The sequence below is a fragment of the Somniosus microcephalus genome, chromosome 1, assembly GCF_052327205.1.
Source record: "Somniosus microcephalus isolate GS21.2 chromosome 1, FLI_Smic_1.0, whole genome shotgun sequence".
NCBI lineage: Eukaryota > Metazoa > Chordata > Chondrichthyes > Squaliformes > Somniosidae > Somniosus > Somniosus microcephalus.
The window spans coordinates 51,863,744-51,877,381 of NC_140987.1; the positions used below are offsets into that span (position 1 = coordinate 51,863,744).

Here is a 13,638-nt window from a genome sequence, read left to right on the forward strand (position 1 = left end):
GAATTTATAATGGGGAACAAAGAAATGGCAGACCAATTAAATACATACTTTGGTTCTGTCTTCACAAAGGTGGACACAAATAATCTCCCAGAGATGTCGGGGAACATAGGGTCTTATGAGAGGGAAGAATTGAATGAAATCAGTATTTGTAGGGACTTCACCAATCTTTTTCTCTTCACATATGTATAGAAGCTTTTACAGTCAGTTTTTATGTTCCCTGAAAGCTTACTCTCATAATCTATTTTCCCCCTCTTAATTAATCCCTTTGTTCTCCTTTGCTGAATCCTAAACTGCTCCCAATCTTCAGGTTCTACCAAGGGGAACGGCCAGGGTGGGAGAGTTTAAGGGTTTCAATGGGGACAAGGGCATCAAAAGTGGAGGCGAGGGTGTGAGCAGATTGGTAGCTGCAGAAGTATTACGGCAAATGGTTGGACAGTTGGCAGTTTGAAAGTATCGCTGTAAGTGACTTGGGCTACTTAATCTTTCAGGAGCTACACCCTAGCCCTGTAGAATTCCCTTCCAAATCTCCTTTGCCTTGCTACCTCTCTCCAAGTTTTCAAAGCCTGCTAAAAGCCCATCTCTTTGACCATTGCCTTCAATTTTCCTCCCCTAATTCCGTCACATCTCGTTCAATGTCCACCCCCTTCTAAAACAGTGTGTGTTCTTAAAATACATAATTTATCATGTAAGAAACTGTATAAATTTAAGTTGTTTTGTTATATTTGAATGTTGTATTGTAGAATTCTGTTTTGAAAGTCGGATTACAAAGTAGAGAACTGTATATAATGGTTACCTGGTCCATATGCCAGAAAGAATCCCCTCATATCCATCAAATCATTGTCATAGCCGTGCCATCCATGCTGCCAACCCTTTTTGCTCTCGGTTTCATTGGCCCAGTAAGGCAACTTCTGTCTATTCTGAAAGAAGAACATCTGTGACCTTGAGCTGCTAGAGAATAGTTAGAAGATGAAAGTTTTACAGTGATTCTCATCGTAAAAATACATGGGAAGAAGTATAACCAAAGCTCTATTCATTTCAGCAGATCTGTAAGCTTTGTGAAGTTGTATTTTCTTCCCCAGGAAAACTCTGTTTCCAAAAGTCTGATTTTGGCCACACTGTTGGATAGTCATTTGTTTTAGCAGCTATTGGGAATAATAGACGTGTCTTATGGGAAGCAAATGAAGAAAGAGAATAAATTAATAGGAACAACTGAATGTTATTTTGAACAGATCCATCTGGATTTTGAGTGCATGGCTGATGACTTCTAAAATAGACACTGGACAACAAAAGTCTGTTTTTAAAGTAAAAGTTTAAACAGCGGCTTAATTGTTTTTTCTTTCAATATCCCAGACTGGTTTAACAGACTATTTCCGTAGCGAGGAAAATTCAGATTTTACATCTGCGTAAATTTAGTTACCTTTAACTGTAAAAAGCGATCTTTTTGAAAGAGTATTAGGTGACACTAATCAAGATTTAGCTTTATGATTAGGGGTGAATAGCGATGCCTTCTCCCAGAAAATAATGGGACAGATTTTACTGTTCCTGCGCCTACACGTATAAGCTAATAGAGGAAAATCAGGCGAGGAGGATTGCACGCCACTAATGAAGCCCCACCCCCACCCCCTGATTTTCATTACATAGTACTTACAGCACGGAAACAGGCCATTCGGCCCAACAGGTCTGTGCTGGTGTTTATGCTCCACATGAGCCTCCTTCCTCTATTTAAATAAATGGAGTGAAAATCAGGTGGGTTTCTTTAAAGACGTGCTACCCTCCTCGCCCAATTTTCCTCTCTGTGTTGCGCACAGGAACAGGAAAATCTGCTCCGCTATAGTAAAAATAACATCCCCACCAACGATTAACGTGAGAATCATGCGGCACTATGAAGAGTTACTTTTAACACCTAACTTGCTTGATGTGGTCCTAACAACCACCTACTTTAACTCCATGTTTACCTCCATGAGCAGAATAATGATCTCAGAACTTCAGAATTATGGTCATTCAGCAGTAGTTGACATCAGCTTAACATAACAGGTCAAAATCCACTTGCAGTGCACAGTTAAATTTCTGCAATCTGCACAGCAAGACTGTCACCATTCCATGCAGCATAATTCTACAATCTAGATGACAGTAAAAAACCTACAGCCTCTTTAATCAGAGCACACATCAGTCATTGTCACAGCCTAGATACTGCCAAGACAATGACAGATAGTCTGTTGTCTGATTTAGCGCTCTTGCACAAGTGTCCACTGGGAGGTTATAAACCGAGTACTCACTACATTGATACTTGAGAGCCCAAAGTGCGACTGATAGTTTATAACCATCTTTCACATGGTGCACCCATCTATCCAAAGTAGTCTATTTGTCTGGAGCTCCACAAGTCTTTCTCATATAACTTTCATGCTCATTAGTCCTTTGTACTTCCAGATTAGAATGAACAGTGTTCAATCTTAAATATGTTAAGCCAGTACAACTGAAATGTTACAATAGAAAAGCTGACTGTAATTGCATAGAATTTACAGCACAGAAACAGGCCATTCGGCCCAACAGGTCTCTGCTGGTGTTTATGCTGCACACGAGCCTCCTCCCTCCATTTAAATAAATGTGTGAAAATCAGGTGGGCTTCTTTACGGACATGCTACCCTCTTTGCCCAATTTTCTGCGTTGCGCCAAGGCGATGGAACAGGAAAATCTGCTCCAAAGACTATAGTAAAAATAACGTCCCCGCCAGCGATTAATGTGAGAATCAGAAATGCCTCTGCTTACATTTCTGATTAAGCGATGCAACCATGTCCGAGAAGTCCAATGAACTTTAACAATATAAATTCCTCCCTTTTGCACGTTCAAGTCTGAGAATATTAGCAGGGCTGCATTCTACTGCTGATAATTCTTGACATGAATCAGTCATTCATGAAAGAAAGACTTAGGAAATAATACTGAGCGGCCTGCGGGTGGCGCTGTCCAGGGAGAGTATAAATACTCGGGCATGGGCCCAGCTTGCGCAGGACATTCTTAACAGGAACTAGTGAAGGACACAACTAGACCTCCATGTTGTAAAACAGTTGATTAAAGCTTTGTTTAATGCTTAGACTAAGTGCCTAGTAGTTTTCTTATGTCAATTCTGTTTAAAGAATTGGATTGTACAATGTTAGCAGCCACCGATATCAAGGAAAAAAAAATTCTTTTTGTCTCAGTTACATCGACACTTCTGGTAATATAACTGCAGTGCTGTTTCACATGGCAGTGTCAATATCAATTGAAGGAATTTGAAACAACTGACGAATAAGCCGAATACTTCATACGTTGATGAATTCTCCTACGTCTTAATCTCAAACGCTAGATCTGTCAGATAAAACAAATCAGCTGATTTATAAAAAGCAACATTTTATGACTTCCTAGTGATGTGAATGTCGGAAATGCAATGCACAAACTGAATACAAACCTGTCAGTTCATGAAGTAAATACAATAGTAAAGATTTTATGGCTTACAAAATTAATTTATTTCATTGTACCTCGATAATGAACCACCCTTGTTGAGCAATCAGAGTAAGTGGTGCTACAAACTTGCCACCTTTATAATGATATCGGTCTGGAATTTCATCTTTCTTGTACACGCTCATCTCCTTCACTTTTTTCAAGCTGCTGTACAGCTGGTGAAATCAAAGAGATCATATTGATAATATACAGTTGAATGACCTCATTTGAAATATCTTCATCGAACTGAAGTTCCTACCATTGTTAAAAACAGCATTATTAATGAATTACAAAACAGAATCATACAATCATAGCATGGTTACAGCGCAGAAGGAGGCCATTCGGCCCGTCGAGCCCGTGCCGGCTCTCTGCAAGAGCACTTCAGCTAGTCCCACTCCCCGTCCTTTCCCCGTAGCCCTGCAATTTTTTTTTCCTTCAGGTACTTATCCAATTCCCTTTTGAAAGGCACGATTGAATCTGCCTCCACCACCCTCTCAGGCAGGGCATTCCAGATCTTAACCACTTGCTGCGTAAAGAAGTTTTTTCTTTTGCTAATCACCTTAAATCTGTGTCCTCTGGTTCTTGACCTTTCCACCAATGGGAACAGTTTCTCTCTATCTACTCTGTCTAGACCCCTCATGATTTTGAACACCTCTATCAAATCTCCTCTGTATCTTCTCTGCTCTAAGGAGAACAACCCCAGCTTCTCCAGTCTATCCACATAACTGAAGTCCCTCATCCCTGGAACCATTCTTGTAAATCTTTTCTGCACCCTCTCCAAGGCCTTCAAATCCTTCCTAAAGTGCGGTGTTTTTGTGTGAATTGGACACAATGGGCCATATTATGCGACCCCCTACGGGTGGGTATGAGGTGCGCATGTGCCCGTAGGGGCCGCGCAAGTTACGGGTTTAGGCATGCGAAGCGCCTGCGCGAGAACCCGGCACTTGCGATCTGTCAAGAGTCATCCTCCGCATCCCCAGGAGATGGGCCTCTGCGGGTGGAGAGTTGCGATGTTTGCAAAACTTCCGCCCGCTGAATGCCTGTCAAATTCTTACACATGGTAAAAGCAGGAGTTTTAAAAAATAGGAAAATAAAATGTTATCACTCATTTATAAATTAAAAATACTCTTCAATGAGGTAAGTTTATTTTTAGCCCCGTAAAAACATATTTTAAACAAAAATTTTATTTTTGGAAAAAAATTATATTTAATTAAATGGCATTTAAATTCATTTTAAATATGTAATTTAAATAAAAAATTATTTCATGTGTTGGTGTATTTTTTTTAAGTGATCACCATTCATACTTATTGGAGTTCCGTACATACGGAATTCCCTTCTTTTATTGGTTGGGCCGGCCCACGTGATCCCAGGGGCGCCTACGAACCGTCTGCACCCCTGGGATACGGGGACCTCTGCCTGCGCGGACCCGGAGAGGCCCAGGATCGCAAGCCTCCGTATCTCCCGGGCCGCCAGGTACATTCGTAGAATTTTTGCAGTCGGAGGCATCCGCCCACGGGAAGCCTCCGATCGCAAATGTTAGCCCAGTACTCCAATTGAGGTCAGACCAGTTTTTTTAAATTTTTTTTATAAGGGTTCATCATAACGTCCCTGTTTTTGTACTCTAAGACGCTTTCAATTCAGAACAGTTATAATTGTAGGGTAATCCTTTTTGTTTCCGCACACGATTCAGTCCTGCAATAAAAACTAGAGAAGAAATGTGGTCAACAATCTGGGTTATGTGACAAGTCAACAGTAAATTCCAAACAGCTGCTAGCTGTTTTTGTAAGAGTGGGGAGCTGACTTTGAAGGGACTTTAAATCTTCTTTATTCTTTGTGCACAAATAAATGAGAAATTGAATGTAAAACTGGCTGACATTTTAATATTTACATTGAAAAAAAGTTTGATTTGGCCAAAAAGGCATGGTCGCTGCTAACAAAGATATGCAGCATTATGCTGATCTGATCTCAAGAGGCTACAGTTTTTGTACTCACACGATACATATTTCTTTCTTCTGTCAAGAAAATCACGTTAAAATCTTCACACATTTCACCCCCCAATGGCTTAATGTGCTGGCTGTTGTGATACTGAGTTATACAGACCAGAAAGGTTGCAGGTTTAATTCTTGGTCTGCACTGAGTTAGCTGATCACAGTTAATGTGGTAAGATCATAAGAACACAAGATTTAGGAGCAGGAATAGGTCATACGGTCCCACGAGCCTGATCCGCCATTCAATAAGATCATGGCTGATCTTCAACATCAACTCCGCTTTCCAGCCCAATCCCCAAAGAGTCCAAACATCTCTCGATCTCAGCCTTGAATCTACTCAATGACTGAGCATCCACAGCCCTCTGGGGCAGAGAATTCCAAAGACTCACAACCCTCTGAGTGAAGAAATTCCTCCTCATCTCAGTCCTAAATGGCTGACCCCTTATCGTGAGACTGTGACCCCTGGTTCTAGACTCTCCAGCCAGGGGAAACAACCTCTCAGCATCTACCCTTTCAAGCCCTCTCAGAATTTTATGTTTCAATGAGGTCACCTCTCATTCTTCTAAACTCCAGAGAGTATCGGCCCATTCTACTCAATCTCTCCTCATAGGAAAACCCTCTCATCCCAGGAATCGATCTAGTGGACCTTTGTTGCGCCGCCTCTAAGGCAAGTATATCCTTCCTTACGTACGGAGACCAAAACTGTGCACAGTACTCCAGGTGTGGTCTCACCAAGGCCCTGTACAATTGCAGTAAGACTTCCTTACTCTTGTACTACAACCCCCTTGCAATAAAGGCCAAAATACCATTTGCCTGCTGTACCTGCATGTTAATGTCATAGGTAGTAGGGAGGCTACAAGTAGAATCATGGAGAAGGAAGTGAAGTACCAGGCACTTCAGGCACCCATTGAACCATACTGCAGCACCAGGCAGCACCTTCATGTGGTGTAGACAATTTTTTTTTAAATTGCAAACTTACCTGACCAATCCCACTTGATCATTTCTGTTCATATAACATGGTCACATTTTGAATTTAGAAAAAAAGATCATTGTAAATTAACTTTGCCAATAGTTTTCTCAAACCTATGTAATATCGCCAATCCTGCACCCCTAACAAGGAGCTGCGCTTAAAGGGGGCATGGGTCAAAGAATTGGCTCCACAATATTGTAGCCCTGCATACTCTTCCAGTACGCTTCCCCACTGACAGCATAGGATTGGCAAATTTATCCAACACAGATCAAATTGACTAATTTTAGAATCTATCCTTCGATACCTTGTGGTTATACACTGCAATGACTTTATTGCCTACCTCATTCAGTTTCCCTTCTTTAGGCCATAGGCTCACCAGAGGCCCTCGATCCAACATGTTTAATACATCCGTCATGTTTATATGCTTATCGAGTTCAATGACCTTCTCCATCCAGAAAATGTCAGTCATTCCGTGGTCCGAAAACAGAATAACATTCAAGTCATTCTGAAGACCTATCGCCTGTGAAAGTATAAAAGAGTAAGTTCTGGGTTTTTTTTAACTTTCCACAGCAATTTTACTGCCTCTTGTAGAACCGTATCCAAAAATAATAGGGCGAAAATCATTGTGAACATTTAGAATTTAGGCTCCTTTTCTCCGTTTATTTCTGATGTGCATCATCTTAAAGTGCCGCATATCATGCAGCTGGACCTGATACGTGCTGGAGACGAGTGAGGTTTCGCGCTGCTGCGTATACTCAGAAAATGTATGCTCTGGTGCAAGCCATGCTCCAGTTCTACTGCATGCCGACTGAAAATCTTTCTCAGGACCCTGACGTACAACCTGCCAATCTGGCATTTCAATTGCATTTGCAAGACTACCTGAGAAAGGCTGCCCAGTGCCACTCACCATGCTGCAGCTGGTCTTTTTTCAAACTTCCAATTTTAAAGTTTGGAAAAACATCGGGGGTGGGGGGGGGGGGGGAAAGAGGGCAGCCACTGCGCTGCTTTCCCACACGTGCATTTTTCAGTATGGATGCGCAGAGTACTGGTTTTCCCTCACGCAACTGCGATACAAGCAAGCAGTGTAACGATGGCTGGTGGTTCACATTGCTGCTCAACAGAAACCTGCGTCACTTCAAATGGAAGCAGTTTGGCAATACAGTGGGCCTCAATGCCTTGGAATCTGCACATTCATTGCATATTGTAAGCTCCGAGAGATGTAAAAAAGCAACCGGTTTTAATCTGTCAGCATTTGTTATGGTCTGGTCCAGCTGTCACTAATAGCAAACCATTTCTCTAATCAAAACAAGCAGCACAATTTAATTTAACCGGGTTTGTTCCATCCAATAATTGGCTCAATAGGTATTATTAGTCCACAAGCAAAAAATTAGCACCAGGTTGAACCTACATTGGAATATGTGAACTGACATTGTTAACAGCAACTTGTAATGTGAAACAAGTCCCAAGGTGCTTCACAAATATGCATAATAAAGCAGATACCGAGCCAGGAAGGAAGAGATGAGGAAGGCTTGTAGTGTATGTACCCGTCTACCTTTAAGGGAACTATTGAATGTAACCGTTCACCTTTAAGAGGACTACTTTCGGTGTGGCACTATTTGTTTGGCTTCTGTATACTGTAATACCGATAGTGACCACACCAGTATATAAGTGTTGTGGCAGGATTGCTGGGGCAGATTCGCCCTGACCTTCGAATAGTAAAGACCTGTTTGTTTGTTACTTCAGAAGTCTGTGTATTTATTAACTGCACAACCCACAGACTTTACAGTGGCGACGAGTCCGATCGTACCCTGCGGCAAGACTACCAAAGCAACGAAGAGCGTCGATGAGAGGCAACCGCCCTCGTCGTGCTGCTGAAAGAAAACACGAGGCTGCAGCAGGAGGAAGGAGGAAGACTTTAGCAACAAAAGCTTCCGTCTGCAACAGGCACTGACTACCCTTCTACCACGGTGCGGAGTGAGCCGATCAGCTGGAAACAAGGCGGCCGCGGAGACTGTGAGTAGGGGAAGGTGTAGAGAATATCCGGAGGATAAGGGCTGTGCACTCGACCACGGTCGAGGGGGAACGGAGCCGGTCAGAAAGTCGGGTCCAACGGCGTCGTGAGACAGTCGGACCTCGATCGGCGGGAAAAGCCGGGCAGCGACCGCAGCCACGAAGCGCTGAGACTGGGAGTAGGCGCGGGAAGAGAAACCCAGCTGCAGCCGGGGAGGGAAACACCGGTCTGCGTGAGGGCTGGGAGGCGAACAGGAACCGTGCGGGTGGGAGAGAGAGACAGAGCCGAGCAAGGGGAGAGAGACTGTGCGAGAGCCAGTCCAGCGGCTGAACTGTTCTCCACCAACGGGGTACCCAGGGCCGGTAGAACCGAACGTGCGGGAGAGAGAGCGACACAGCCGGGTACGGAGAGAGAGACTGCGCGAGAGCCAGTCCAGCGGCTGAACTGTTCTCCGTGAACGGGGTACCCAGCGCCGGTAGAGCGTGCAGGCGGGAGGAAAAGACAGAGCCGAGTAAGGGGAGCTGTGCGAAAGCCAGCCCAGTGGCTGAACCTGTCCGCTGTGGGGAAAGCGTACCCCTTCCACCAGGGAAGAAACGCGGGAAGCCGCCATTAGGCGGAGAAGACGACAGAAGCGGGAAACCGCCATTGAAGTGGGCGGGGCGAGAAGGAAAGAGCGGGAAACCGCCATTTTCGCGGGAAAACCGCCATCTTAGAAATAAACAAATAAATAAGAATACTTGAAGAAATATTTGTGTTGTACCCAAGGGAAGGAAGATGCCTAAGCGGGCGGACATCAACGAGTTCAATTCGGAGATAGAAGACTGGGCCACGTACGTAGAACGTATTGAGATACATTGTAAGGCTAACAAAATAGCTAAGGAGGAAAAAGCTTTAACCTTACTTAACATGATGGGTGCGAAAACATTCGGGTTGTTGAAGCATCTTCTCTCACCAGCTAAACCGGCAGATCAGACTTTCGATGATATTGTAACAGTGCTGAAGGACCACTTGAACCCCACACCGTTGATGCTGGCTGAATGATTCAAATTCTACGCAAGAACGCAGAGGAAAGACGAAAGCTATGCGGAATACTTGGTCGAACTGCGTAGGCTAGCGAAATACTGCCAGTTTGGAGGGAATCTGACAGAGGCACTGCGTGACAAGTTCGTATGCGGATTGTCCAAAGAAGGAACGCAGAAGCGACTACTGGAAGAAAATGACCTCACACTGGACAGGGCTCTCCTCATAGCTGCATCGCACGAAGCCGCAGCGAAAGGAACGGCGGAAATGCAGCTAAAGGCGGCGGCACTAGGGGTGGACCAAATTACTTCGAGCGCAACAAAATGCTACCGTTGTGGGAAGACAACACACGACCAGAATCAATGCTGGGTTAAAAACCAAGAATGCAGGAAATGTGGCAAGATCGGGCACATAGCTAAGGTATGCCGGTCAGGAGCAACGTACAACAATAAGGAGTCACCACAAAAATGGTACGGAAAGGTACAAGAGGTGACTAAGAAGAGTCTGAGGGAACAGAAGTTGGTCTCACACTCCAAATGCAAAGGACTGGACAGTCTGAGAATTCACAACGTGAGCAATGAAGCTGACCGACAAACTATCTGGATAACGCTACAGATTGCAAAGGTCCAAGTAAAAATGGAAGTGGACACCGGATCGGCGTTGACGGTCATGAATAAGCATGACTATAAAAAAAATTTCAAGCATATTCCACTACGGGATACGGAACTAGTACTACAGACATACACGGGGCACAAAGTATTCCCCATCGGAAAGATAGAAGTCAAGGTGAGATACAAGGATAAAGATCATCACCGGTTGGACCTGTATGTATTGCCTGAGGGAGGACCACCACTTCTGGGACGGGAGTGGATCCGAAAAATAAAGTTGGACTGGCAGTCACTAAACACCATGACGGTGGATTCCGAAAAAGAGGATGTCAAACCTGAACGGTTGTCCAGAATATTGGACGAAGCTAAGGAGGTATTCCAGCAAGGACTGGGAACACTGCGAGGTATTAAAGCAAAGGTTAAGATTGCAGAAAATGCAAGCCCAAAGTTTTTTAAGGCCAGATCGGTACCTTACGCAATACGACCAGCTGTGGAGGCAGAACTGGAAGAACTTGAACGATCAGGGGTTCTGTCAAAAGTGGACTGGAGTGAGTGGGCCACGCCCATTGTTCCCGTCATGAAGTCCTCACCAAGTAATAAGCCAGGGGGACCGGGGAAGGTCCGTATCTGCGGAGATTTCAAGATTACTGTGAATCCGGTGCTTCACACGGTACAATACCCGCTTCCGCGGATTGAAGATATCTTTGCTTCGTTGGCTGGAGGGAAGCATTTCACGAAAATAGATCTGGCTCAAGCATATCTACAGATGGAGGTCGAGGAAGAGTCACGCCAGTACCTCACCATCAACACTCACAGAGGCTTGTATCGCTACAATAGACTGGTCTTTGGGGTAGCTTCGGCGCCAGCAATTTGGCAGAGGGCCATGGAACAGGTGTTACAAGGAATTCCAAGCACGCAGTGCTACTTAGATGACATTTTAATCACGGGAAAAGATGAGGAAGAACACCTCACGAATTTAAAACTGGTACTCACCAGGTTGAAGGAGTATGGCCTTCGGGTTAATCGCAAGAAGTGTGAGTTCTTCCAAAAACGGATCTCATACTGCGGTCATGTCATTGACCGAGAGGGACTGCATAAGTCACCTGAAAAGATAGAAGCGGTCGTGAAGGCCCCCGCTCCAGGAAACGTATCACAGTTAAGATCATTCTTGGGGTTGATTAATTACTATCACAAGTTTCTGCCCAATTTATCCACGGTGCTGCATCCGCTGAATGACCTGTTGCGGAAAGAAACACCATGGAAGTGGAGTGAAGAATGCAAAAAGGCTTTTCGCAGAAGCAAGGAGTTGATTACCTCTGAAGAAGTGTTGGCTCATTTCAACCCAGCATTACCCCTTCGTCTAGCTTGCGATGCTTCCCCGTACAGAATTGGGGCAGTACTCTCGCACAGGCTACCAAATGGCTCGGAAAGGCCAGTGGCTTTCGCGTCCCGATCATTGACACCCGCGGAGCGAAATTACGCCCAAATAGATAGGGAGGCCCTCAGTCTTGTGTGGGGCGTGAAGAAATTCAACCATTACCTACAATGTAAAAAGTTCACATTGCTGACAGACCACCAGCCGTTGGTGTCCATATTCAACCCAAATAAGGCTGTTTCCACCATGACAGCACAAAGGTTACAAAGGTGGTCCGTGTTACTTGGGGCACGCCAATACGAAATTGAGTACAAAAGGTCTAAACAGCATGGAAATGCTGATGGGTTGTCACGCTTGCCATTGCCGATGGTAGAAGAAGCGAGTATAGTGGACCCAGTAGAGTTGTTCCACTCATCCATAGTGGAGTGTCTACCGATAACAAACTCAATGATTGAGAATGAGACAAGGAATGACCCGACTCTTTCACGAGTCTATGATGTAATGGTGGAGGGATGGCCAGCACAGAGCGAACCAACACTGCAAGCATTTGCACAGAGGAAAGAACAACTGTCAGTGTGTCGAGGAACCCTGATGTGTGGATCTAGAGTGGTGATTCCACCCAAACTCCAAAAGAAGGTGCTAAAGGAGCTGCACGAAGGACATCTGGGTGGAGTAAAGATGAAGAATCTAGCAAGAGCGTTTGTGTGGTGGCCAGGCATTGATGGAGACATAGAGGAGATCACGAAGAACTGCCTAGGATGTCAGAAGGTTCAGAACGCGCCACCCCAGGCTCCTCTGCATCCATGGGAGTGGCCCTCATCGCCTTGGCAAAGAGTACACATCGACTTTGCTGGTCCATTTATGGACTCGATGTTTCTAATAGCGGTGGATGCCCACTCCAAGTGGCCGGAAGTAATTAAGATGACCACCACCACGACGGAAAAAACCATCACAGTGTTAAGGACTATGTTTGCTCGGAATGGCCTGCCGGAACAGATCTGTTCTGATAATGGACCACAATTTGTGTCCGAAGAATTCAAGAAATTCTTAAAGAGCAATGGGGTTAAACATTACACGTCAGCCCCATACCATCCCGCCTCCAATGGATTGGCTGAAAGGTTTGTCCAGACCTTCAAGAAGGCCGTAAAGGCCATGAGTAATGAAAACATAAGTCTGCAACATAAGGTGGATAGCTTTTTGTTGGCATACCGAAATGCGACACATGCGGTCACAAATCAAACTCCCGCAATGATGTTCTGTAATAGACGCCTAAGATGCCGGCTGGATTTACTAAAACCAAACGTCAGAAGAGACGTAGAGAACCGGCAATTCCAGGGCATGAACGACAGGGTCACTAGATCTTTCCAGATCGGTCAACGAGTTTTGGCCCGGGACTACCGTACTGAGAAATGGCAGCCTGGAACTATTGGGAAAAGGCTGGGGCCGTTGATGTACACCGTGGACATTGGAGACAATATAATAAGGCGCCATGTTGACCAAATCATAGGGTCCGCCACAAATGGGCAACCGACTTCACCACCTTATCCGGGTAATGTTGAGACTGAGATACCCAGAACACCTACTTCCGATCTAGTGATACTGGAGTCAGCTGAACCTGACACGGCTTTTCAAGCCGAATCGACCTTGCCAGAAGCACCTCCTAGCCCGCCTGAAATGACGACACCACTGCGGCGTTATCCGGACAGAATCCGGAAACCCCCGGAAAGACTGAATCTATGAACTGTCTTACATAAACCTGTATATATGTTAGAATGTATGTTCACTATGGACTTAGTAAGTAATAAGCTAAAAAGGGAGGATTGTAGTGTATGTACCCGTCTACCTTTAAGGGAACTATTGAATGTAACCGTTCACCTTTAAGAGGACTACTTTCGGTGTGGCACTATTTGTTTGGCTTCTGTATACTGTAATACCGATAGTGACCACACCAGTATATAAGTGTTGTGGCAGGATTGCTGGGGCAGATTCGCCCTGACCTTCGAATAGTAAAGACCTGTTTGTTTGTTACTTCAGAAGTCTGTGTATTTATTAACTGCACAACCCACAGACTTTACAAGGCTGATTGAAAGTTAGGTCAAAGAGGTGGGTTTTCAGAAGGTTTTTAAGGTCAAGAGAAAGGTGGAATTTGGGGAGGGAATTCCAAAGAGTCGGGATGAGGCAGCTCTGCCACC

The 13,638-nt window shown here is 44.8% G+C and overlaps 1 protein-coding gene across 1 annotated transcript in view; it reads right to left on the reverse strand.

The window, feature by feature from the left end:
* enpp6 (ectonucleotide pyrophosphatase/phosphodiesterase 6) overlaps positions 1-13,638 on the reverse strand; it is a 94,014-nt gene that overhangs the window by 16,457 nt on the left and 63,919 nt on the right. Inside the window, exons 5-7 of the mRNA XM_085980704.1 lie at positions 6,773-6,952; positions 3,513-3,650; positions 794-917 (exon numbers count right to left, since the gene is read on the reverse strand). Of these exons, the coding sequence (XP_085836830.1) occupies positions 794-917; positions 3,513-3,650; positions 6,773-6,952 (442 nt within the window). The remainder of the gene's footprint in view (positions 1-793; positions 918-3,512; positions 3,651-6,772; positions 6,953-13,638) is intronic.